Below are 27,162 nucleotides of genomic sequence, written 5' to 3' on the forward strand. Positions count from 1 at the left end.
GAGACCAATGAAGGCATCGTGGTGTGGTGTGGTGTGGTGTGGGGTCTTTGTTTGTGTTTTGTATGAACTCAAAAAAGGGGTCAAACCAAAAACATGAACCCTAAATCAAGGGAAGAAAGTGAAAGCATCTTGTAACTTCAAAGGAATCGAGCTATGTATTGGACTTTTGTTTTTGTTTCGTTTCGTTGTATGTAATTATGGGTTATGTTCATGAACTTTAAATTTTGTATCGGTTTGGTCTATGATTGAATCTTGAAAAAAAAAGAAGGTTAGACATTTGTGTCACTGTTTGGGACGTCAAATCACTCAATTTAATATTATCTATAATCTACATTTGGGACGTGAATTCTATATCTTATCTTAAGATTGGAAGATGAGATTGGTCTGTGTCTACGATATTCGTGTTTGAAGTACACATTTACAAAGTTAATTGGTATGAGTTTTTTTTTTTAATGTGGAGTGTTTTACGGTCATGCTTGTTCAATAAGTGCTATCTTTGTGAGTCTCGAAAGAGTGCAATTGTGACACACAGTGTCACAACCTCACTGAGAGAAAGTAGATTGTGACTCCCAAACATGGTCGAATGGGCGCCTATCGAAGGTCGCTCATCGCCCCTTGTCAATCTAAGTGAGGTTGTGACGCTCTCTCCCACTTAATCTAGTCATCGTCCTCGATACCCTTTAAGGGGTAGAATCGTTATCGTCATTATGACACACAACACGAACATTTAGAAAGTTAGTTAGTTTGAATTCTTTTCTTTTTGAAGTGTGCAATGTCACGGTTATGCTTGTCTAATAAGTACTACCTTTACGAGGCTCAAAAGAGTACGATCGTGACATAGAGCATTAGAATTGAATATCGGGATTAGGGTTTCTTTTTTTAAAAAAAAAATAATAATTACATTAAAGAAAAGAAAAAGGTGGGCCATAGCACTAAAGATTCCATTATTACCACCAATGGCAACGGCTGAATGGGACGGTCGGATTTGGTCGCCTTTGTCTGATATTTTGTTTCTTAAAGAATGTTTCTTTCCCGGCAAAAATTACTCTTTTTTAGCTACAATTTCCAACCTTCACACGTGTCCTCTTCCCATTGGCCACTTATCCTTCCTTTTAAAAAATTGTTGTGCTCCTTTGCCACGTCGGATTAATGTCCCCAATTTCCATCCTAAACTATGATATTCCATTTTGATTGGACCTTATTCAATTTATATCATTATTTTTTATAATAAAATTAAAAAAAGACTAAAATAGGAATAAATTAAATATATAAAATAATTATATGCATCTGATTCCTTTGATTAAAATTCTTAATTTTAATTAAATGGTCCTAATTAAAAGAATTAAAGTTAGGAGAGGGTCCCATTAAGTTGTTACTAAATCAATATATTCTAATACACATTTAGGGAAGATTCCTCTTGGGAACAACACCCTATATCCATCCATACTTTATAATATATACTTTTTATATCATAATATATATATAAAACTTTATAATATACACTTAGGGGAAATTTCCCATATTTTGAATTAAGGTATTCCAATTATAAAAAGGAGATTCTCTAACCTCAAATTTAATTTCCCACATATAAAAGTGCGATATAGAATATATAATTTATTCCGAGCATAAAATGATTGTATAGAAAACATATGCCTGAATGATTTCGAGTCGGGTGAAATGACAAATTGTTCGAGAGAATCGACCTTTTTCCATGTAATGTCCTAGACGCCGCGCACGACCCACATCGTTCTCTTGACCTGACTCTGTGTTTCCCATGCATCAGTATAAGGAAATTCGAGTTCCTAGCACGCCCCACGTGAGCATGCGTCCTTCCCCCTCAGGCGTGTCCGTACGCGTGGAAGATCTCTCTGATGGGTGAGACGCATTTTAAAACTTTGAGAGAAAGTCCAGAAGGGAAAGCTCAAAGAGGACAATATATGGTAGCACGTGAGCATGCGTCCTTCCCCCTCAGGCGTGTCCGTACGCGTGGAAGATCTCTCCGATGGGTGAGGTGCATTTTAAAACTTTGAGAGAAAGCCCAGAAGGGAAAGCTCAAAGAGGACAATATATGGTAGCACGTGAGCATGCGTCCTTCCCCCTTAGGCGTGTCCGTACGCGTGGAAGATCTCTCTGATGGGTGAGATGTATTTTAAAACTTTGAGAGAAAGCCCAGAAGGGAAAGCTCAAAGATGAACATATATGGTAGCGGTGAGCTTGAGTTGTTACATCCCTTTTGCACAGTGTTGTATCGTTTCGAAACAGTGTTAGTCTCGTAATAATGAAGATAGTTATGTTCACGAATAGAGTACGATCGGAGATAAAAAAGAAAGGGCAGGTGTACCTTAAGAAAAAGGGTAAAGATATGATATTGAAGGGATGATATAGGGTTGAAGATATGAAGAAAGAAACATTTAGGACAGTACTTATTTGGGGAGAGGGGAAGGTGTCCTTTATCCTGCCCACTTTGAGGGGTACCCCTCCACTTCACTTACCCTAAACTGAGAGACATCAGTACCAAATGTACGGCACATTGACCCTAAAGTCCTCAATTTATCCAACTTTCTTCTATTATTATTAGGTTAAAGACAATAACTTCCAAGCCCTCTAGGGTAAATTCCAAGTACAATTTAGTTTGTACTAGATCCTTTTTTTTTTCTTCTTTTTTTTTTTTTTTAAAGTATTCCCACAAATAATGCTCGTTTGTCTATCTAATCGAGTCAACTGGACCTCGACATTTCACGTGTGACCGTCAGGTGATGACAAATTTGTCGTGGAGTTCAGGTGATGGAACAAGGTACGGGTACATCTCTTCTTTTGTTGAACTGTCTCAGCTACCATGTTGGTCAACATGTCTCGAACTTTCACGCCAATCATTTGTGCTTGGATGTCAGTGCTACATGACCTAAATAATTGGCATATTTTGTCGAACTATTTGAATCTTTTACTGTACGTTTGTTGAACTTATTATCCTGAGAATTGCTCGAACAATCTACTTTCTATCTTTTAGAGATAAGTTTGTTCTTGATTTGATAATTGTATTTTTAAATATCAAAATAATGTCGGTAGGGCGTGGAAAAGATCATGTGATTATTAGACTAATATATTTAGGATTTAATCTGAGAATGTATCATGTGTCATGCACGTACGAAAGTTACCGTATACTCTTCCATCTGATGATAGAGTTTCAATCAAAATGGGTAGACAACTGCCCCAGCCGCAGTTGACGTTCACTTGCTTCGTTTGCCGTTGGTTAAAATGATCACACCATCCTTCGGCTGTAAACGCGAGTACCAATTTTCTTAAGCTGAAGTCTCTGGGATGAGCGCGTCACTCGCCACCTCTTTCAACAATTTCTCCTTCCTTTTACCATTTTGAAACCAAAGCGAGGTTGATTTTATTATAAAGATTTGACCTTTACTATTTTGAATCATTGAGAAAACTCATCCCTTCTTAATAAGAAATATGAGATTCTAACTTCGTCGGGGAGGAGAACGAATTACAAGGGCGTGAAACCTCCCTCCTAACAGACGCATTTTAAAAACTTTGAAAGGGAAACTCGAGAAGGAAAGTCCAAAGAGGGCAATATGTGATAGCAGTGGACTTGGACTGTTACAAATGGTATCAGAGCTAGACACTGGACGATATGTCAGCGACGAGGCTGAGCCCTGAAGAAGAGTGGACACGAGGCGTGTGCCAGAGAGGACGCTGAGCCCCGAAGAGGGGTGAATTGGAGGATCTCACATTAGTTGGGAGGATAATGAAACATTTTTTTATAAAAGTGTGAAATCTTCCCTCGTTTTAAAAACATTGAGGGAAAATCCGAAAATACAAGTCTTAAAAAGATTAGAAAGAATGATATTTGAAGGTATATGTTAATGGTTAGAAGGAAGGAAGGAAGAATGAAGATAGGGTTATTGGTGGGTATTGTGTGGAGGTGAAAAGAGAGGGCTCAGAATCAGAGCCACACCCACACACACACACACTGCTCATAGTTCTTGTCACCAAACAACTCCACATCCCCACATATAATAATTAATATTAGCTTCATTTTGTTTCTTCACAAGCAACCAGGCCCCCCCCTCCTCCCCCCACCCATCTCCTTCTCCTTCTTCTTCTTCTTCATCAATAATAATACACCCTTTCTCTTTCTTCTTTTTGCATGAGAGATCAATTCTCCATGCATGAGAGCTTAAACGAGCAAACTTGAGCGAATATAAGGAGTTGATCATGGATTTATAAGTAAGGAATACATCTCCATTGATTAGGAAACCAAATGCAAAGTCACGAGAGTTTATGTTCAAAATGGACAATATCATACTAGTTACGTTGGTGGGTGAGTTGTTGTTTGTTTGANTGAAGGGCTCTGCTTTTGGCAAACAAATTCCTTACTCTTGCCTTTAATTATTTTGTGTTTTTTTTGTGGGTTTTTGAGAGAGTGATGAGAGTAGGAGCTGAGTATCTATCTTTTTGAAATTTGAATAGAAAAAAAAAGAAGAAGAGAGAAAAGCAATGCCTTTTTTGGGATTGTACAAGTTCTTACCTGATATGGAAAGAAACCCATAACAAAAGTTTGGCCAAAACCACACACATACATACATTAGATTCCTTTCGATACAAAGCCTCTCAAACAACCGACAACCTACCACTCTCTCCCTTTCCTTTCTCCTTTTTTTTTTAACATACTTAATAATATATTATGGACATTACATACCTAAATAACCTAATCCTTCCCATAATAATGACCCAACTTATAATACACACACGAGAGTCCCTTGTGTGAAGTGATCACATGAAGAAACGAAAGATTAAACTATATTCACTTTGGTTCATACAATTTCAACGTCAAAAATTTTTACTAAATTTTCTATGCTCAAGTTGAACGTTTTTAGTATAAGTAGAATTTGGTTGTTCGGGTTGGGTGATAGTGTACATTATACAAGAATCTACGTTCGTTAAAATATGAACCTAGAATTTTAAAATTTTCGTCTATTCCTAAGTACGATTATTATTTAATTAATGTGAAAATAGGAAAGATTAAAATAGAAGGATAATTTATCCTAAATTGAAATACATAAGAAATTAGGAATTTATTAAAAGTATAGAACTAAATAGGCATTGGCAGAGACTGATAATTTAACCCCAAAAAAAAGAAAATGAAGAAAGTAGTGATTTCTACAACAGGTGGGGTCGGTTAAATAAATTGGGTTTTCACATCAGGATTCCTCGGGAGGGGGCAAAAATTAGAAAGAAGGAAAAATTACAAAGAGAAAAAGGAAAACTGAGACCTTAATGAACAGTAGTAGTGTGTGCTGCAGTGGGTATGAGAGGGTCAGTTTCATGATTACTGCACAAAATCTGCTCCAAATTTGTCATCTTTTTCATACTCTGAGTTTCATCTTTACCGTTTTCACTGCTACGATGATTTTCTGAAGAAGAAGAAGACGAAGCTGAAATTGGCAGCAATGGCGGATTGCAATTAGAAGAAGCCTTTGTTAGTTGCATCGCTCTTTCAACTTGAACCATCCAATCTGTTGTGCAAAGCACATAAATCATCATCACAGCGCATGAACCTTGAGCTGCAAGCAATCCAATCCACAGCCCTGCAAATCCCAATTTCACTACAAACCCCATCAAAATCGCCACCGGAAAACCCACCAAATAGAACGACCCCAAATTTATGTTTGCTCCCGTCGTCGGCCGAGCACTTCCTCTCAACACCCCGCAGCCGGTGGTTTGTGGGCAGTTTCCCAGCTCACAGAGCCCCACAATCGGCAATGCCACCGCTGTGAGTTCCAAAATCTCGGCGTCGTTGGTGAAAAATCTGCCCCATTTGTGCCTCATCAAAGTGGTAAACACCATGGCCGCCACGCCGAGTGCGGCGGCGCAGGCGAGTGAGACGATCATGGAAATGCGAGCTTTGGCTGGTCGATTTGCCCCTAATTCGTTTCCAACTCTGGTAGAGACACCAAGGCTGAGAGAGGAAGGGAAAACGTAGACCAAAGAAGTGGTTTGAATCAAAATCCCCATTGAAGCAATTGTGGCCTTGGGATTTCCTAGAAGCCCACAAAGCATTATCATGAATTCGTACCACCACCATTCAAGGCAAACAGAGACACAAGTAGGAATTGCAAGAGAAAGCAGAGGAGCCCATCCATGGAGGCAATCCACACTTGGAGAAACCCAAGAATCCTTGTAAACTCCAGAGAAGTAAACGAAAGAAGCAAGGAACAAGAAGACGTTCAAATTGAACCAAACCATGGCAATGGCCACTCCAGAAATCCCCATTTTGAAATGCACAACCAGAAGGAAATTCAGGGGAACATGGAGCAAAACAGAGAGAGCAGAGCAATAAGTCAATGGGAGGGTAATGCTTTGAGTTCTCAAGTAAATTCGAAGTGGGTGAAGAAGGGAGAGGAAAATGAGGTCCGGAATTGAGAAGAGAATGAAAGTTTGAGCGACGGTAGAGATTTCCTCATCTTGGCCACACCATAAGAGGATTCTCTTCATGTTGAGCCACATGAAGGAGATGGGAACAGAAGAAGTGAGTAAGAGGAGGACAGTTCTTTGAAGCGTTATGCCAAGGAGTTTCCATTGCTTAGCTCCATAAGCTTGGCCGCAAATGGGTTCCATCCCCATGGCCAACCCAGAGAGAACAGAGTAACCAGTGATGTTAGCAAAGCCAATCGAGAGAGAACCCCCTGCAAGTTCAAGCTCTCCAAGGTACCCAAGAAAAAGCATGGAGATCATAGCTCTCGAGTACAAAAGCAGCCCTGTAACCGCTGTTGGACCAGAAATCTTCCCTATTTCCTTCATTTCTTCCACAGCCTGAACACATAACGAACAAAAAAACACAAAGTTGAAAACTTTAGTAAAGAACGAAAACAATTTCATTCTGGGGTCGAGGAGATTCTGTTTATTAGTACGAAATTACCTCAGAAAGAGTTGGAAATGTATGAAGCTGAGCAAGTTGATCATCAGCAGGTTTGAGAAGATTGTTATTATGAAGATTACTACAATTAATATTGTCCAAATTCTTGTTGGGAGTAGCAGTCATGAGGTTGGTTTTGGTTTTGTAGTTAGGAGGAGATGGTTTTGGGTTACACATAGCTCTACCTATACCTTATTAGCTACCACAATCTTCTGTTCTAATTCCTTCTTCTATCTGATATCTGTATTTGAGGGATAAAATAGATAGATATAAGATTGAGAGTAAATGACTCTCTCTCTCTCTCTCTCTCTCCTCCTCTTCTCTCTCTCCTCCTCTCTGATATTTTTGTGTATTCCTTTGTAAGAGCTTCTCGAAATGGAATGATGAGAGTGAATGGGAGAATGGGTTTATATAATAAATAGAGGGATTGCCACCCCCCACAAAATTTCCTGCCGTCCTATTTTCGAACGTGTCTCTATAAATCAACGACAGTTTACAAGAAAGAAAAGGTTAGGGGCCGACTGTCCTTCTTAAAAGCCTTCATCAACTTTTCGACCCCATTAGCACAAAATCATACCATCACAAGAACAAACAGATGGGATATGGGGGAGCCAAGATTTTCAAACCTCTTTTATCTTATCTTGAGGTACAAGTGAAGGCAATTGAAAATTGAAAAGGATTATTTTGAAACCGCCACAAACCCATTTGGGAAATTTTATTCAATTTTGTGAGTAGTGGGAATTAATATTCATAATGGGAAACTGAGTGGATAATCTTTTTTAACACTACAATGTCTTGTGGTTGAGTTTTGAAAATATGGCTGAAAGGGATAAAAGAAACTTATCTTGTAAAGTCAAGTGGACGAGGAGTTCGAGAAACAAAATTCTTTGAAATGACAGGGAGCATATAAACTGGTGGTTTATATTTTTCTTTTGGGGGTGCTTTCTCTGGAAGATTACTGGCTTATAGCTTCTATCATCTTCGTAGGCAAAGGAGATGTTTGCATGTTCAAAAGCAACATGCATGTCCGATTCTTGAACAACCCATGTGGGAAATCATCATATCCATTATTACAACCACAACTCCATGTGTCTGTAACAATTTCAACGAAAAAAATCGATAAAGTGGTTCGACTGTTATCGATCTTGGTCAAGAATGAAGGGGAAAAGAGAACAAAATATGTTCTGAAACAACTTTATCCTTGATATTCTGTGGTGACGGTTCATGTTGTTCTTCACAGATTTTGGTTTGGTCGTGGGGATGAGATAAAAAGGAGTGAAGGATGTGGATTGGGAGGAATAATATTTAACATATACTTGAAATGGGTTAACATCTGCACTCCATTTGCTCATTTGGACCTATTATTATTCCAGGTGGGTAACTTGGGCTTAGAGCAGATAAACCAAGGGAGGAGTAGTGAATTTCTCAGGGTCAAATCCACCACAGGATGCTTAGAAATGCAAAAAGAGGAAGGAAAGGGCGTGGAAAAAAATCCCCCCCAAGAACTGTTTGTCATCTTATTTGGTTGGTTTTAGAGGATTAAATAGAAACAGGATTCTTCATGGGTGTGGTGCTGCAAGAGGGCATAAGAATGGGACCACCTGATGGTATGTTAATGGGGAAGGTGACAGTGGAATGGCTGTATGAAGGAGCAGATGGGAGAAAGGGAACACACAGATTTAGGTGCTCCAATTACAACCATTAAATATGTATCCCTTTTCTCCCTACAGAGATGAGTCTGTCTCTCTAGAGGGAAGAGCAGCTGGGGGACTGTGTCCTTACCTGAGGCACAGAACCCTATCATCATCACCCAGCCACCCACCCAGCCACCCTCTGAGCAGCAACAGCAGCAGCAGCAGCTGCTGCACAAGGACCAGTTTTTCCTTCGTATAGGATATTACATCTCTGAAACTCATAACACAATCCAATGTCAGATCCCATGTGTCTTTGGCTCTATCAGTTGATATGGGTGAAAGGTAAGTATCAAGCAACAGAACCCTCTGGACAAAAACAAATAAATTCAAGTAAGAAAAGATAAAAAAAATTATAAAAGGAAAAAAAAAAAACAGGTCGGTAAGTACACTACAGATTGAATTTTTTTGCAGTTTGGGGAAGCAAAATTGGTGGGGGGAGGGGTCCATAAAATTCTAGATCCCAAACAGGATTGAAGCAAAAGAAGTTGAGAAGCAGCAAAAAGTATCACATGTTGATGCCCATGCACTTGTTCCCTTCCTCATCAATCAGAAAGCAAATTAATCAATACCAAGTTGTTCTAATGGAGATCATACAGAATTTTGATTGGCATCATGGCAAACAGGTAATAATAAATGCCAAAACAAGTTTCTCGAAAACGATCTGCAGAAGTTGACAAGACAGAAACTTGACACCAATAATAAAGATTATACCCTTCCAGACACTGGAATAGATTCACCATCGTTCCTCCATACCAAGCTCTCTTCGTTCTTTTCAATTGAAAATTTGATTCTATAACAAGATTCTAAACAACTTATTAGACCTAACATCTCCTTTCACCACACATGAAAAAAAAATGTATTTAACTGGATAGCACTCATGCTTTCTTCATCAATGGCAGTATCTTTTCTGGAATGAAAATGTATTAATTGTATTCCCACTGTGTTTTCTGAATTCAAGCACTGATTATGTTATCACTTAAAAAGAATTTTATTCTGTAGTTATGCTCTCTCCATTTAAGATGGCCAAAGAACAAAGGAATATTACCCTCCAAACAACCATTTCATGATACTTCTCATCATACATTTCAGGAAGCATAGAAAACCACATTAGTTGGTCAATGGAATCAAACATGGGGAACTTATTCTAACGTGTAGATGCAAGATCAGAGAGAAGCTAAAATGAACATTTAATAACAATAAAACCAATTTATCCAAGCATACTGTCGCTCATAATCGCTTGAGCTTTCTTTAACAAATTAACTAAAAGCATAAAAGAAATGTCCCCATCAGGGTTTCAATCAGCGCAATGCACTAAATAACTGTTGCCCACCAAGCACATTCCAGCATACTCATACAGAAATTCATGCACAAATGAATGAGAATCCAATACATTGTGATTGAACCACCAACGCACTAAATATTGGCTTAGAAGAAAATGATACTTCATATGGAATAATTCCCAATCAGAAGCATTACCTTCGTTGGTAAGAAACTAGTCCTCGGAGTAATTTTGGAATCCACAGCTCAGGCTTCCCCACTTTTAACGCAAAAATTGTCATAAAGCAACATTTCCATGAGGTGGGACTGATGTTCATAAAAGCAAATTCCTCACTGTTTGCAGATAAGTTGTCTCTCTCAGCATTTGGTGACAGCTAATTCCATAATTATCAATGACTAGCCAGTATGTCTGCTTAATCAATATCTTGTTTTACCTCATCTGTCGCTTACTAATATAAAGCACCCATCAATGATCACACCAGCGCTCCCCCAATGTATAGACCACACCTCCTTCCTACTGAAATCTACTAAACAAGCTTTTCCAAACCCAATGCAATTTGCATCAAAATTCAGATCAATTATCTTGTTCATCATGTATGAGATGCACACCAACCAAGCTTTTTAAATATTCTGACAATCAACTAAGGGAACTTTTTAAAAGGGGAAACCCTGTATAAACAGAGTCTCATAATGTTTATTTAAAGCTGTTTACAAGTTTGTAGGATGAGTTGAACGGTTTTCCAATGAGATGATAAGTTCTATAAAAGAAAAAGAGAAACGGATATAGCTGATTACCTCATGTGAGGGTTCTGGGCTTCTGAGCACTAGACCGAGGAAGAGCCAAGATGGCAATGAGGCCACTTGCAAAGGCTGCAAGTGCTGCCAGAGCAAGAGCTGGAGAGTTCCCACCACCAAACAGCTGATCCTATGGTCCACATCTCAGGAACACCACAACCTATTATCAGAAACAATAAAATTAGTGAAAAAGATAACTACAAAATGGTTAAGAAAAAAATGGACGACAAGTTACTAATAGCATTCTACCACCATTTTTTGTTATGAGAGCAAATATGGTGATTGAAATTGTAACAGCAAGTCCACCGCTAGCAGATATTGTCCACATCGGCCCGTTACGTATCGCCGTCAGTCTTACAGTTTTAAAACACATTTGTTAGGGAGAGTTTTCCACACCCTTATAAAGAATATTTCATTCCCCTCTCCAATCGATGTATGATCTCACAATCCCACCCCCTTCGGTTTCAGTGTCCTCGCTGGTACACCGCTCGATGCCTAGCTTTGATTATTTGTAACAGCCTAAGCCCACCACTGGCAGATATTGTCCGCTTCGGCCCGTTACGTATCATCCTCAGTCTCACGATTTTAAAACGCATCTGCTAGGGTGAAGTTTCCACACCTTCTAAAAAATCCTAAATTCTCCTCTCCAGCCAACATAAGATCTCACATAAATAGCTTTACCAATATTAGATCAATTAGTTAAAAGAATTTCTTAATGCTAGATGATGCAATCCCTCCACTGGTAAAATAATTGGGTTGCAAGTACAACTGCATATGCAACATTTTCAGGACATGACATGCACTAGAGACTAAATGCTTGACTTTTATTATTTAAATAAAAAGAAGAGAAAAGGAAAAAAAACTCAAGTGCAATCCCAAACAAGCTTTGAGTCTTCAGAATGTCTCATGCAATTACTGTCTCTCAACAAAGTAACCAGCCCCACCCTGCTGTTCTGTTCTGAAGCAGACAGAAGCACAATGTATGGGACCAAGAAAATAAATGGCTTTGTGAAACATAATTATCCCGCAGAATTGCTATACTGTTTTTATCTTTAAGCCAGAGATGTAAAACTAGACCACATATTTATGAGAAGAACTGTCCCTTCCTCAAAATTTAAATTGAATCATGTGGCATAGGTTTATGACACAAAAAAAAAAAAAAAGTTCAGCTAAGATTAAAATGTTTTACTACTATGGCCTTCAAAGTCTACCATATCTTACAGATCAAAATATGTTCCTGACAATGTTACCTAAGGCAACAGCCAAATCTTTCAGCTGGATTGAATCCTACAGAGAGGCCCACTAACGACCAAAAAGCTTTGAAGAAACAACAAAATGTTATGTCAAATCATTTTATTTCGATTACCATCCATTACATATTGGATAGTGAGTCCAGGACTACAGATATGGACGAACTCTAATCCTCTCCCTGTGATCTCTTCCACATGGAAATGTATATCATCTGCATCTCCAAATCTTTTCCCAAGACAAAAGGCAAATTGACCAACGGGGATATCCACAACTGGATTTTCAAGAGAAGTTTGTCTTAGTATGTCCCTGAAAAAGGCCAGTCCAAAATTGACAATCTTTCTCATTTAACAAAATCAAATGATTAAAGACAGCGCGCACGAACTGTAATGTTCCTTCATTATTTCAAAATAAAACCTTCAGTGTTTTCCTTCTTGCAGATACAAGTTGAGAGGACTCATGTTTTCCCATGTTAACTGCACTTATATCCCTTCCAGCAATAGAAGGTTCCATGCATTTCGTCAATGACTTTGGTAACAGTGAGTATAAAGACTATTTATAGATTACTTGTCCCTTTGATGTTGGTTGATATTGTGCATAGCTTCTACATAATATGAACAAACACTTCTAGTTTTAAATTTGAAGAAGGCAACATCAATCCTGCCTTGATCAAGTTGTAAAGATTCAACACGCGAGGAGTTCATGGCATATTGAACACTGTAATTAATCTGCAAAGAAGTATTCCAATAAACAAATAAAAGTGATGCTTATCTGAACCTCCGTCATGCGTCACCACAAACTGATTAATTTAATGTAGACTAAAATTTCCAAATCCAATATGACATACAAGTAAATTTATCCTTGAAATCTCCATGTTTTCATCTAATGGCAGTACTATTTGTGCTAAGACAAGAAAGAAGGGGCAAAAAGAAGTAAGATAAAACATGTGCGACCACATTTTATACAAGAAAGGAACTGCTACTGCCAAAGGGGCACCAAGAAGAGCAAAGATAATCAATGCAGCTGATACAATACTATTTGATGGGAGGTCATGACCTATGTAGCCCATATTGTTTGCCTCATACGTAATGACCAAGATAGTAAGAAAACATAAAGCCATAAAAATATTAGAGATTCTCCATAAAACCAGCACCCACTTTCTGCACAGCTTCTCCATAAGTAATGAAGCTATTCCAAGGACAACAGAGTTATACCAAATGCTCCCATTCTGACTCCAGAACTATAACTCTGTCCTTCATTTGGCTTGCCACCATAAAGCTCTCTACCCATCCAATCAGTATTAAAAAGATAATAATTATAACTGGAAACCATGCCATCCTTGTCAAGGAACTGACAAGAAAAATTACCCGCATATACCCAGAGAGGTGCTAAAAGTCCAAAACCAAGGAGGACCTGTCCCTGGAAACTAGAGGTTGCTCTTGAGCTACTAATACACTAAAATATGTTCTAATTGCAATGAACACGATAAAAATCAAGAAAGCTGACTTCACAATTAACGGAACATTAAGAGGTAAGAGTAAACAGCAAGAGATTGTACCAGCCATCAAAGATCCAGTGGCATACCCAAAAACATTACCAGTGGCGATAAATAGAGAAAAATAAGCATTTGCCACCCGATTCCTTCAATAATCCTTACCTAGCACAACATTAATTTTTTGAAAACATACGTGTCTCAAGGTCCACACAACATAAGAGCTTTCTTAGGTTTAATAGAATATGTCACAGCCACAAGCAGGTACCACAAATGATCGCTTTGGTTAGAACAATAAACTTTCAAGATTCACATTAATTTATCATTACAGAACAAATATTTTATACGCGACTAACTTGTTAAAAGCTTCTGCAGTTTGGCACAGTTTAAGAATTTAAACTCCCTTGGTTTTATGGAATCGCGATTTCTACCTTTAGTTTTTCTGACTACATACAAAAATAATGGAACAAGCGGGGAAACTTAGAGATTAATAATGACATACATTGGAATTATAACGGAGAAATCACAATATAAACACACACTACCAGCCTTAATCCTAAAATTAGTAGCATATTACTTCAGTAAATTGGAAGGCATCCTAACAACAGTTGAAGGAAACTAAACATTTTCAACTAATGATACACTAACAGAGGTATCAAAGTTCAAACGTCATACCAAACAACATAGCGATAAGAAGAGGTTTAGCGACGACGAGAATCCGCAAACCAAACACAAAGAATCCAATCGCACGAGGCCTAACGTGACCACGAAGAATCCAACCCAATCACAAAGAATCCGTATCGGCTGGTGCAGCGATCGCTCATGTGACCAACGAGCGACTGGACAAAGAGGCCGAAAACCTGTCCACAGAGCCACATGAGACTAGACCAAGCGTGAGGAACACCGATCCCATGCGGGGTCGTTCATATGAGAATTAATGGTCACGTAATGGACATATGAGACTCTAACAAACTTTCAAAGGGATCAACTTAATTAGGTATGACCAATCCCATGTGGGGTCGGTCATATAGACGATATGTGTCATAATCGCACTCTCACTACTGAAATACCCATCGACAACGTATGCTCAAATCTCGAGCCCTACTTTAAAAAAACTTTAGAAAACGGGACAGAGGAGAATCTGATTTGTCTCAAATCGAAGAAAGCAACGTTTTAGGGTATATATATATATATATATATGGTTTAGATAACATATAATTCGATGTAAGAAGAATTGATGACTATTTTAGAATACATTACGAGACATTTCAGGTTTATCAGACCTAGACATGATTCTACCGAAATGTTATACACCATAAAAATGATAAATGAAAGTAATAAAAAGATACAATGCAAATGCAAGGAGATTGACATGCGCTATAGACAACTGACAATGGGTAATCCTATCATGAGTCTTAGCTAACCACGTTTAGAGTTGTCCATATTATCGAGGCGGACCCCACAAGGATGATCGTACATGGGGTTGGCCTCTTAAGCCTCAATCGACCCTCGAGGTCGTGCTCGAGCTAATGGGCTTAATTCGCTCTTGTTCGGGTCACTTACCTCATTTTTAGGCTTTGAATTTTGTATGTTTTAGATGCATCATTTGTCCATATGTTAGGATTTGGTTAATGGAAAAGCACATTGGTGGGCTTAGGGGACAGAAGGAGCCATGACCCTAGCAAGGAGGTTGAGCCCATTGACATTTCCGGCGCTCACACAGTCCACGGCACGTCATGCAAATGTAAACAAGTAAACAACAAACACGAACCACCGTTTCCACCTTCCACGAAGCCAAGGGCTAAAATTATCCAAATAATTGTTCGTATTATATTATTATGTGATTCTTCTTATACCCAAAAATACAATCGTATTGTTATTTATATTGTTAGATTAAAACAAATCAAATGAACCGAACAACTCAGACTACTCAACTTTAACCGTCAATTTGAGTTAGGTTCATTTTTTAAAAATTTAAATATTTGGTTCAATTCATAAATCATTAACATTTCTGTCGAATCAATTCAATCAACCAAAAAATAAAATTTACTGTCTAATAGTTATGATAATTAAAAATACTTAATATTACTAACAGATGTTAGTGTTACATTGTGACATATGAATGTTTGATATTTGCTTTTGATTAAATTTTTATTATTAACGTAAATAACTATGATTTTTTAAAAAATAAATAATAAAAAAAATGAGAAAATGTGGAGTTTGTCTGAAACAATTCAACCAAACTCACTCGTACATATTGTTGGATGATGAAAGTCCGCTAATTTAAGAAATGATCATGGGTTTATAATCTAAGAATACTCTCTCCATTGATGTGAGGTCTTTTGGGAAGCCCAAAGCAAAGCCACGAGAGTTTATGTTCAAAGTGGACAATATTATACAATTGTGGAGAGTCGTGTTCGTCTAGCACATACCCCTGATCTACCTTTTCTCTTTATATGATATGTATTATATTACAAAGTCAATCGAATCAATTTCTCATACCTCCTTCCAGTTGCTCTCCTACTTCTCTCGAGCACGTTCTTTTCACAATTTCCTTGACACCCATCAANTTCCGATCGCCTGGAAGGGACAAAAGAAACATCTTGTTCTTTCTTCAACAATTTCTGATCTCTAGTGAACCTCTCAATAGGATTCGAACCCATATGAAGTTCTGACCATCTGTCAGAGAAAAAAGAACGAATGGATCTTGTAGGATTCCCGAGAAATTCTTCGATTTCTTCCGGAAGCGGATGATTATTCATCTGCTTCTCACGTTCCGTGAATAGCCGGGACATTGAGGAATATCCAGAAAAGCATTTAGGGAATCGGTCTGATTCTATCTCTGTTCGTTCCGTTTGAAGAAAGGAAGGATCCCAAAGAATCGATCTTTCTTTTAGTTGTTGAATCTCTCTTTGATTGATCAATGTGAAACACGTTATTTGGATCTTTAAAATAATTTATATACATACAAACAAATCTCTATATATATATATAAAAGGAATATTTGTATACTTAGTAATTAAGCTAGTTTTTATAAAAGGAAATGAGGGCAGGGATCTCAAGAGGATATAGATGACGTCATTCAATCAGCAATTAAATATATATTATATATACACTCATTAGTCAAAGTGAGAGGTCTTATGGTTTTCACACCAAAACAAAAAATATAAATTAAATTAAAAGAAAAAAATATTGAGATGGCTTAGTCGGTTATTATTATTTTTTTTTTCAATAAATAAATTTTTAATTAATTTTATATAATAAAATTTTTATAATTAAAAAAATATTTAATTAATTTTGAAACTTTTAGATAAATCGTAAAAATATGTCTCGAATAAAATTTTTAAGCATTCAATTTTATTTACATGAGAAATTGTTTAAAATAAAATAATAATAATAATAATAAGATTTAATTACGTGTCAGAGGAATTGACGCGGCAACCCGACAAGCAGCGAGGAAATTGGATTTAACTCGAAAACCAACCGGCGAAGGCAAAAGGCATATTCCCAATTTGACGACCGCCATTGCCGAACCGACACGGCGCCGATACGCTCTGCAACTCTCCGCCCTCCAATCACCGGTTTACACGTTTCAGCTTCGTTGGTTATATAAATCCCCGAACCCAAACCACCTCCCCTGTTCCAGTTAACCCAACCAACCACCTCCCCTGTTCCAGTTTCACCGGCAGCTCCGCCGCGAAACATGGCACACCCACAACCTGTCCTTCCCAATTTCCACAATTTCCACGAATCCTGGCTCAGCACCCAACAATCCTTCCTCCAACAGCTTCTCGATTCCGCAGCCTTACAGAGCAACGACAAGGAAGACGCCCAATTGCGCTTAATCGCCCAAGTCCTCGCCCATTACCAGCAATACTACGACGAGCTCTCCAAGGCCGCCGCCGAAGACATCTTCCAAGTCCTCTCCGCCCCGTGGCTAACCTCTTTCGAGCGCACCTTTCTTTGGATTTCTGGCTTCAAGCCTTCCCTCCTCATCCGCCTCCTCTTCGCCGCCGTCAACGACTTGACCCCAGCGCAATCGGCTAGACTGAACGAGGTCAGAGCCGAGGTCAAGTGGAATGAGAGGGAGTTGACTGATGCTATGGCTAGTTTGCAGGAGACAATAGCGGCGCCGCCGATGTTGGAGCTGGCGCGGCGGGTCGGAGCTGGGAGGCTTGTGGATGGAGAGATTTGCGAAATGGAAAGTGCGATAGAGGAGCTGAAGATGGGAATGTTGAGGGTTGCGGATAGAGCGGATTTGCTGCGTGGGTCGACGGTGATGACGGTGGTGGAGATTCTGAATTCCGATCAGATGGTGAGGGTTTTAGCGGCGGTGGTCGGGTTTCAATTGCGGATTAGAAGATGGGGCCTTCAGAGAGATTGAATTTAATGGGCTCAACTCAACCAATACAAAGGCCCATTTCCATGGCCCATTTCATGCTTCAAATATTTTCAATTTTCNCTTTGTTTTTATATTTTTATAAACTAATCATTATTTTAGCTACTTGTTTTTTTTTACTGAATTTGTCTTTGTTTTTTATTTTTATTTTTTTAGCATTAAAATTGTGAGTACTTTAATTTGGTACTCATTACAAGCTGGAATAAGCCGTCTCTAAACTAATAGGACGGGATTCCATGATTATTAAGTGATAGCGGGATTTATTTTTGGTTGTGTGTCCACCTATGCCCACCTAAAAAACCAGCTTAAAAAATGATGGGTCGGTTGTGGGAGGTGAGGATCCGTATCAAGTTGGAATGTCGTTGTTAGTTTGGTACCTCTAGGGCTAACAAAATCGAGAGTGCCAGATGCGAAATCATTCTAGTCCCAGTTGCTGAGGTGGCATAGTGAGAGGTGAGAAGAATAACAAGCAACGGAATATCCAGCAATAGTATATTCCGCTATTTATAGTATAATATATTCAAGCGTTGAAGCTAGTAGATCCAGAGCAAATAGGCGTTGACTTAGTTACTTTTGCAGTAGATTCTAATCTCGATGTTGATCAGAGGCAACTTACTGATAATAGTCGTAGCATCAGGAGCTTTCAAGGGAGGCAGACATGATAGTAGCTAAATTTCGTTATATATTCTTATGTTTTAATTTGATTAAACATTATTAAAAATATCCTCCACTTATATAGGTGATTACGAACACCGAGACATAGGAAGCTTCCTAAATTTCATCGATAGTTTAAACAACGAGAAAGAAAAAATTTCTAGTCACGTACAACGAACTAAGTCAATTTTTGAATTTTGTTTGAATTCAAAGATAGATCGAGAATATGAACACAATTTTTAGATATAATAATACTATTTGTTACTAACCAAAATATCAGTCGAATTTAATAATCTCAACGATTCGATACCATTCCTGATTACTCGGGAAATTTATTAATAAATTAAAACGAGAATATGACGTAAAATACAGTAATACCTTAGGAAAATCGAAGGACCCTATGGAGGTTGAAACTGGACCAAATAGATACCATACGCCAACGCCTTCAAACACGAATTAAAAATTTAAAAATAAAAAACTAAATACTACACATGATTTTCAAGTTCCCATGATATTGTTTCCCAATGTTTTAAATTATTAACATAAAAAAACATGTACGCCTATCTGGCAACAATATTTCTACACGCGTCCCATAAATAAGAATTAAATAATAATCATTAACCAATCATATTTTTGCTAATTTTACTTTTTTTTTATATTATAAATAATATTTTTACACTATTAGCTAAATTAATAACAATATATATTATATATTTTTTTTAAAAAAAACTATTAATAAAATTTCATTAAAAATATCCCTAATAATATAGGACTGAAACTGTTAATATTGTGTTAAAAAAATATCCATAAACGATACTCATCTATTTCAACTTATGACTCGACCCGAGTAGCATGGGGCACGTGGAATCCAGTGTGAATCAGCAAGGACCACCTTTCAAGGCTAAATACTCCTGGGTGACCGATAGTGAAGTAGTACCGTGAGAAAAGGGTGAAAAGAACCCCATCGGAGAGTGAAATAGAACATGAAACCGTAAGCTTCCAAACAGTGGGAGGAGACCAGGATTGTGACCGTGTGCCTGTTGAAGAATGAGTCGGTGACTCATAGGCAGTGGCTTGGTTAAGGGACCCATTAGAGCCGTAGCGAAAGTGAGTCTTCATGGGGCAATTGTGACTGTCCGACCCTAATGTGGACAGTTTATTATCTTTTTTAATTTTAATTTTTTACTTAAATACACTCTCAATTATCTTATTTGTTGATTTTTTTTTCTCTCTCTTAAATATCAAAATATTAAATAAAAATAGAATATTTTTTTAATGATAAAAAAAATAAAAAAAAATAAAAAATGGAAAGTAAATTAAGTATTTGGAGAACATTAGCAGGAAGACGAATCTAGAGATGGAACAGATACAGAGAATGAAACCGCCCGTACTAAGTTTATTGCATCACATGTCGATCCACACTGCCACGTATACACCCCAGCTGCAGCCTGGACACTGGACACTACCTTTTTCTAATGCCATCAACCTGGACCCTTCAAATTCCACTGCCAATGTGGCTGTCCACGTCAGCCGCTGCCACCGCCGCAGCTCTGTAGTCCTGCCAACGAAGCAACCTCCTCTGTTTTCGCTTCTTTTCTTTCAAGGAAATCAACAATGGCGGCAACACCACCACCACTACTAATCTGCCAGTCTATAAATAATTCCCTCCCTCTCCCTTTCCTCCACTACCCCATCCGGGGATTGGCAGAGTGGCGCCGCCGTGACAAACCATGTCGAACCCATCAAGGTCGATGGTACACTCTGCTTCTGCAATCGAAAATTTCGGGAATTTTTACGAGATATGGCTCACAAGACAACGGGAGTTTCTCAAGGAGCTTCTCCATGTATTGCAAATCGAAGAACACGAGGAGGAGAAGCAATTGGGAGTAATCAATCAAGTTTTGGCGCATTACCAGAATTACCATGAGGAGATTTCCAAGGCGGCCGGAGAAGATGTGTTCAGGGTGTTTTCAGCGCCGTGGTTGAGTTCTTACGAGAGGACTCTGCTTTGGATTTCTGGGTTTAAGCCTTCGATCGTGTTCCGGTTAGTGGATGGGGCGGTGAAGGATTTGACGGCGGTTCAGGTTATAAGAGTGGAGGAGCTGAAGGCGGAGGTAAGGCGGAAGGAGAGGGATTTGACGGAGGCACTCGCTAGTTTGCAGGAGACGGTTGCAGCGCCGCCGATTGTGGGGCTCGCACGGCGAGCCGGGAGGCTTGTGGACGGAGAGATTTGTGAAATGGAGAATGCGATTGAGGAACTGAAAATTGGGATGTTGGGTGTTTTTGATAGCGCCGATTTGCTTCGTGGGTCGACGATGAAAAGGGTTATGGAGATTTTGAAGACCGATCAGACGGTGAGGCTTTTAGCGGCGGCGACGGAGTTTCAGCTGCGAATAAGGCGGTGGGGCGTGCAGAGGGATGTGCAGGGAACAAGAACAACATGAATCGCCGCCAATTTGGTAGCTTTGAATGTGCGAACCAATGAAATAAAAATAAGTGAGCTTAAATGCTTTGATTCTCTAGGGGAAAGTCAAAGTCAAAGTTCCTAATGCAAGTGTCTTAAATTTAGTTTTTCAAGTCGTTTTTAGTTCAACAATATGTATATGTATATGAGTCTACGATTCAAAGTCGTTTTTAGTTCAACAACATATGTACGAGTCTATGATTCGAAGTTCTGTCTTGTTCATCATTACTATGTGTATGAGTTTACGATTCGAAGTTCTGTCTCGTTCATCAATAATACTCATTAGTTTGATCTCAAGTCCTAGAACCTATTTCAAAGTTACAGTTACACGACAAAAAATGATTCGTTGTTAGTCTGTCAATATTCGAGGAAGAAAAAAAAAGTAACAAAAGAGAATAAAAGGAAACTTGGAATAAGAATTTTAGACTCAACTTTAGAATGAACCCTTGAATATTAAATTGAATTCCATCCATTTCTTTTGCTATTCAGTCATTTTTTTTAGGAATATGGGCTGCTAATTGACCCACCGCTAAACATTTTTCATAAGAGTGTAAAACCTTTCCCTAGCAGACGGGTTTTAAAACAAAAAGGCTAATGATATTACATAACGAACAGTATTTGGCAGCGGTGGGCTTGAGCTGTTACAAATGGTACCATAATCAAGCACCAAGCGATGTGCCAGCAAGATCTCACATTGGTTGGTGAGGGGAATGAAGCATTCCTTGTAAGGGTGTAGAAACTTCTCCCTAGCAAACGCGTATTAAAACTGTGAGGCTGACGACGATACATAACAAGCCAAAGCAGACAATATTTGATAGCAGTAGGCTTCAGCTCTTACAAATGGTACCAAAGTCAAACACCAATACCAGCAATAACGTCGTGCCTTCAAGGGAGGTGAATTGTGAGACCCCACATCGATTGAAGAAGAGAACGAAACATTCCTTGTAAGGGTATACAAACCTCTTTTTAAGATACGCGTTTTAAAACCGTGAGACTGATAGCAATACCCAACTGACAATATCTACCAGCAATGAGTTTGAGCTGAGCAATATGCCAACAAGGACACTAGACTCTCAAGGGGATGGATTGTTAGATCGCACATCGAAGCATTTCTTATAAGGGTGTGGAAACCTCTCCCCAACAAACGCAGTTTAAAACTATGAGACGGACAACGATACGTAACAAGTCAAAAGAGACAATATCTACTAACGATGAGCTGGACTGATACCCGGGTTCATAGATTCTCCACAGCAACAGCAACAGATAGTGGGGGAGTATAAACATAAAGTTTCTTTATACAAAGCTATGTGTATCATCTACTACTTTTCTTTGCACCTTTTCCTTTTTATTTAAGTTTTCCTCTCACCTTCCTTCTCCATTATCAGCCATGGCTTTCCACTCAGCCTTCTTTCTTCTTCTGTTCTTCACTTCCTCCATGGCTTCTTCTCAAGCTCTTACTGCCGCCATAGCCAACCAGTCCCAGTTCTTCCTTCTCATGCAAACAACTGCCTCAGGTGACCTCCTCTCCAATTGGGATCTTTCACAAGGAAAATCCTTCTGCAACTTCACTGGAATCCGCTGCAATGACCGTGGTCACGTCGTTCGGATCGATATCTCCGGCCACCCTCTCTCCGGTACCTTCCCGGACGATGTATGCTCTTACCTGCCATCACTCAGAGTTCTTCGCCTCGCTGATACCGGATTGTCGGGGCGTTTTCCCTCAGGAATCACCAACTGCTCTCTCATTCAAGAGCTTGACTTGAGTTCTCTATATCTCAATGGAACAATCCCGGACTTATCGCAAATGAAACAACTCCGTGTACTCGAACTCTCCTACAATTCGTTCACCGGAGATTTCCCCATGTCGGTTTTCGACCTTGTTAATCTCGAGATACTGAATTTCAACGAGAATTATAATCTCAACTTATGGAAATTACCTGAGAAGATCTCTAGATTGAAGAAGCTGAAATCTATGGTGTTGACAACATGTATGTTGGATGGAGAAATCCCTCGATCGATCGGGAATATGACGTCGCTTATTGATCTCGAACTAAGTGGGAACTTTCTCAAGGGAGAGATTCCAAAAGAAATCTCCTTGCTCAAGAACCTGCAACAACTTGAACTCTATTACAATGAACTCACAGGAAACATACCAGAAGAGCTCGGAAATCTAACCGAGCTCGTCGACGTCGACATGTCGGTGAACCTTTTGACAGGGGAGATTCCGGAATCTATATGCAAACTCCCTAAGCTTAAAGTTCTACAGATTTACAACAATAGCCTAACAGGAGAGATTCCAAGTGTATTAGCTAACTCAACAACACTAACTATGCTATCACTTTATGACAATTTTCTTACAGGACAGATTCCACAAAAGTTGGGGAAGTTCTCACCTATGGTCGTCGTCGACTTGTCGGAGAATCGCCTGTCGGGGGCATTGCCATTGGATATATGCAGAGGAGGGGAATTGCTCTACTTTCTTGTTCTTCAAAACAGCCTTTCCGGAGAAATTCCGGCGAGTTTTGCTGAATGCCGGTCACTTTTAAGGTTTAGAATTAGTTTCAATCAGCTGGTCGGAGCAATTCCTGAAGGTGTTCTTGGTCTCCCCCATGTTTCAATCATTGATGTTGCTCATAATAACCTCACTGGTTCCATTTCAAATTCAATCTCACAGGCTAGAAACTTGTCGGAATTGTTCTTACAAAAAAACAGGATTTCTGGAGTTATCCCGCCGGAGATTTCAGCAGCCACCAATCTGGTGAAGCTAGATCTTAGTAACAATCTTCTCTCCGGCGCAGTGCCGCCGCAGATTGGTAGCCTGAAGAAGCTAAATCTGGTGATGTTACAAGGAAACCAATTGAATTCTTCAATCCCTAGTTCATTGACATCGTTAAAATCCCTCAATGTTCTTGATCTCTCAAACAATCGTTTATCCGGGAAAATCCCAGAAAGTTTGGGTAAATTGTTCCCAAGTTCCTTGAATTTCTCGAACAATCAACTTTCCGGTCCGATTCCGATGTCTTTGATCAAACAAGGGTTAGCCGATAGCTTCTCCGGCAACCCAAATCTCTGTCTTCCACCGGCGTATTTCATTTCATCGGATCAGAAATTCCCCATTTGTTCACAAATTTCCTTGAAAAAACGTCTAGATTTCATCTGGGTAATCGTAATTCCGTTGCTTATTTTCTTCACCGGCGCCGTTCTGTTTCTAAAACGAACAAAATCACCAGAGATCGAAAACGATGAAACCCTCTGTTCGTCGTTCTTCCATAAACAGAGCTTCGACCAAAACAGGATTCTCGAATCCATGGCGGAAAAGAACATCATCGGCCATGGCGGATCGGGAACGGTTTACAAAATCGAACTCGGAAACGGAGAAATCGTCGCCGTGAAAAGACTATGGAATCGAAGAACGAAACATTTCTTCGACAAGGAATTGAAAACAGAGGTCGAAACCCTAGAAACTATCAGACATAAGAACATCGTGAAACTCCACAGCTACTTTTCCGGTCGAAATTGCAGCCTTCTGGTTTACGAATACATCCCAAACGGAAACCTATGGGACGCCCTTCATAAAGGGTGGGTTTATCTCGATTGGCCGACGCGCCGCCGCATCGCGGTGGGGATCGCGCAAGCCCTCGCCTATCTCCACCACGATCTCTCGCCGCCCGTAATCCACAGAGACATCAAAACCACAAACATTCTATTAGATGGAAATTACGAACCCAAAGTAGCAGATTTCGGCATAGCCAAAGTTCTTCAAGGAACCAAAGGTTCAACGAACTCTGTAATCGCTGGAACATACGGCTACTTAGCTCCCGGTAAGTTCCTCAATCGATTCCTAATTTCAGCAAACCCCATTATCGATTTCGTTTAATTTCTCAGAACAAATCACAGAATATGCATATTCATCGAAGGAGACAACGAAGAGCGACGTGTATAGCTTTGGGGTGGTGTTAATGGAGCTGATCACCGGGAAGACGCCGATTGCGGCGGAGTACGGCGAGAACAAGAACATTGTGTTCTGGGTTTCGAATAAAATGGACACAAAAGAAGGGGTTCTTGAGATTCTTGACAAGAGATTAAAAGGGTTGTTCATGGATGAGATGATTAAGGCCTTGAGGATCGCCATTCGCTGCACTTACAAGAATCCAGCGCTCCGACCCGCCATGGGAGAGGTGGTTCAGCTTCTCCAAGAGGTCAAAAAGGGCGAAGATACGTATGATGTCACTCAAATAAAGTACCCTTTTTGAGTCCAAAATCTAAGGATGAACCCTTTTTTCCCTTTTTTATGTATGAATTAATTATAATATATGATACGATAATCATTTGGAGTAAATGATTCGAACGTCTGATCTTTCCGTGGATATAAAATTTGTTCTCTTTTACTCGTTTGACAACATTTTTTCTTCCCTTTTGAGTGTTGTTACCTTTGATTCTTCCTTTCAATGCTGATGTTAAAGTTCAAAGCTTTTCGTATAATTAACGAGGGAATCTTAAAGAACAGTGGACTGAGTAATCACCTCTCCGATATGATATCGCATACAAAAATTTATGAACGAACGACTAACGACGAACCCAATAAGAGATACCTATGATGTCACTCGAATAAAGTACTCTTTTTGAGTCCAAAGTCTAAGGGATGAACCCTTTTTCCCCTTTTATGTATGAATTAGTTATAATATATGATAAGATAAGTGCTTTTTATTTCATTTTATTTTAATTACAACGATTTCGGTTGATTTGAATCTATGATGTTTCAATGAATATAAAGTTACTCTCTTTCACTCGTACGATAAACGTTGTTACTTTCAGTTTCTTATATTATACTTTCTTCTTCCTTTTAGTGCACATGTCAAAGTTCAAAGCTTTTCGTATAATTAACGAGGGAACCCATACAAAAATTTAAAAACCGATGACGATTTCAAAAGGGTATTCAAAACCCATCTGAAAAAAAAAAAAACGAACGTTTAAATCTCTCATCTCACATATTATTGAACGGATAAACATCAGGGTATCTTAGCATAAACGGTAATAATTCATATAAGACAAAATTCCTTTTAAAATTCTCGGTAGATATACCTAATCTTTCTTTCCGTGTCGTAAAAGAAGATTACATCAATCGAGCTAAACGAATTAGGGTTTTTTTTTCTCGTGCTAATACAAATAATTGAACTCGATAAGTGGATAGAAAAGGATGAAATTGAAAGATTTAACACATAATAAACAATTGTTGATTGTCTCTTCCTTTAAAATTGTCAAAAAAGATTCCTTTCTAAAAAGAAGTCCTAGAATTCAAAGATAAGATCTTGAGAGAGGTGAGGTGGAAGATGGTGATTGGCCAATGATATCCCTTTTTGGTTCAAATAATTTAGTTATAGCCATGATTGTCTTCTCAAGGATTCAATTCCCCACTTTCAATGCATCTTTTTATGTGGTACTTTCAATTCTATTGATACCCGAAAGTAAAAGGTGATAGCTTTTCGTTGTGCTTCTTTGAGCTCAGCTCGTTCGGGTAAGACTGTTGCTGTTAATGTATAACAGAAGGATGAACCAAGGTAGGGCTTCCTTTGTCGTCACCATCCAACCTATCCGGTGATCAGCATTACTAGAAACTCTAATGCTCTAATCTCACACAGGTCGTCTTGTTCTCATCAACCGAGCCTACTCCTCTCAGACAATCAAGTTTATCAGCTCATATATGCTTTCACGATACAACCCATTTGTTTTTCTTTGTGACGATAAATGATCCGACCCATCATAAGATTTTCCTTATTTAATTCTTTTTAAATAACTAAAAATAAATAAATAAATAAAACTAATCATTGTAAACCAAAAACTGCTTCAATTATTAAGAAAAGTAAAACCCTAGCCTGCCTATACGTCCTAGTGATTAGACTTGAGAGGCTCGAAATAATTTGTATCAAACCAATAATTTTAGAGCCCGGAAACACTGAACTAGGTTCTCGTCTCTAATTTAAATAGATATTTATGGCTAAAAAAGAAATACATGAATGAACCGAAATTATATCATGAGACTGGTTTCATATTAAATATATATATATATATATATATATAGTTATTGTGTTGGTCTGTGAAGATAGTCTTCAAACTATAAGCCATTTAAATCACGAATCTTACGTGAATTTCTTACATTTTTTTAAAGTAGACATTGCTTTATAAGAATCAACGTTATGTCAGATTTCAATT

The 27,162-nt window shown here is 38.7% G+C and overlaps 4 protein-coding genes, 1 long non-coding RNA gene and 1 pseudogene across 6 annotated transcripts; 3 read left to right on the forward strand and 3 right to left on the reverse strand.

Annotated features, from left to right (window-relative positions):
- Positions 1–5,070: 5,070 nt before the first annotated feature.
- LOC111804914 (protein DETOXIFICATION 48-like) lies at positions 5,071–11,065 on the reverse strand. The gene is made up of 4 exons (XM_023689744.1): positions 10,945–11,065; positions 10,099–10,855; positions 6,932–8,928; positions 5,071–6,825 (listed from the first exon to the last, which is right to left on the reverse strand). Exons 3-4 carry the CDS (start codon positions 7,103–7,105, stop codon positions 5,287–5,289), a joined length of 1,713 nt encoding a protein of 570 aa, XP_023545512.1. The 5' UTR covers positions 7,106–8,928; positions 10,099–10,855; positions 10,945–11,065; the 3' UTR covers positions 5,071–5,286.
- Positions 11,066–11,894: 829 nt separating this feature from the next.
- Positions 11,895–17,140, reverse strand: LOC111805494 (annotated as a pseudogene).
- LOC111805981 (protein DOG1-like 4) lies at positions 16,885–17,867 on the forward strand. The gene has a single exon (XM_023691292.1). The coding sequence runs from the start codon at positions 17,139–17,141 to the stop codon at positions 17,817–17,819; it is 681 nt and encodes a 226-aa protein (XP_023547060.1). The 5' UTR covers positions 16,885–17,138; the 3' UTR covers positions 17,820–17,867.
- Positions 17,868–19,974: 2,107 nt separating this feature from the next.
- LOC111805819 (protein DOG1-like 4) lies at positions 19,975–21,163 on the forward strand. The gene has a single exon (XM_023691054.1). The coding sequence runs from the start codon at positions 20,219–20,221 to the stop codon at positions 20,930–20,932; it is 714 nt and encodes a 237-aa protein (XP_023546822.1). The 5' UTR covers positions 19,975–20,218; the 3' UTR covers positions 20,933–21,163.
- A 968-nt stretch (positions 21,164–22,131) lies between these two features.
- On the reverse strand, positions 22,132–23,533 carry LOC111805479. Of its 2 annotated transcripts, none has more exons than XR_002816675.1 (3): positions 23,346–23,533; positions 22,890–23,059; positions 22,132–22,785 (listed from the first exon to the last, which is right to left on the reverse strand). It is a non-coding gene; the product is annotated as an uncharacterized LOC111805479 (long non-coding RNA). The 2 variants fall into 2 exon arrangements; XR_002816676.1 differs by lacking the exon at positions 23,346–23,533 and adding an exon at positions 23,128–23,308.
- On the forward strand, positions 22,366–25,346 carry LOC111805477 (receptor protein-tyrosine kinase CEPR1-like). The gene is made up of 2 exons (XM_023690585.1): positions 22,366–24,773; positions 24,850–25,346. Exons 1-2 carry the CDS (start codon positions 22,388–22,390, stop codon positions 25,203–25,205), a joined length of 2,742 nt encoding a protein of 913 aa, XP_023546353.1. The 5' UTR covers positions 22,366–22,387; the 3' UTR covers positions 25,206–25,346.
- The last annotated feature ends 1,816 nt before the right edge of the window (positions 25,347–27,162 follow it).

This window comes from Cucurbita pepo, chromosome LG11 (genome assembly GCF_002806865.2).
Source record: "Cucurbita pepo subsp. pepo cultivar mu-cu-16 chromosome LG11, ASM280686v2, whole genome shotgun sequence".
NCBI lineage: Eukaryota > Viridiplantae > Streptophyta > Magnoliopsida > Cucurbitales > Cucurbitaceae > Cucurbita > Cucurbita pepo.

Coding starts and splice junctions, on each gene's coding strand:
- LOC111804914 (XM_023689744.1), bottom strand. CDS start 7,105: ATGTGTAACCCAAAACCATCTCCTCCTAACTACAAAACCAAAACCAAC. Junction 6,826..6,931: donor CATTTCCAACTCTTTCTGAG/GTAATTTCGTAC, acceptor TTATGTGTTCAG/GCTGTGGAAGAAATGAAGGA.
- LOC111805981 (XM_023691292.1), top strand. CDS start 17,139: ATGGCACACCCACAACCTGTCCTTCCCAATTTCCACAATTTCCACGAA.
- LOC111805819 (XM_023691054.1), top strand. CDS start 20,219: ATGTCGAACCCATCAAGGTCGATGGTACACTCTGCTTCTGCAATCGAA.
- LOC111805477 (XM_023690585.1), top strand. CDS start 22,388: ATGGCTTCTTCTCAAGCTCTTACTGCCGCCATAGCCAACCAGTCCCAG. Junction 24,774..24,849: donor ATACGGCTACTTAGCTCCCG/GTAAGTTCCTCA, acceptor AACAAATCACAG/AATATGCATATTCATCGAAG.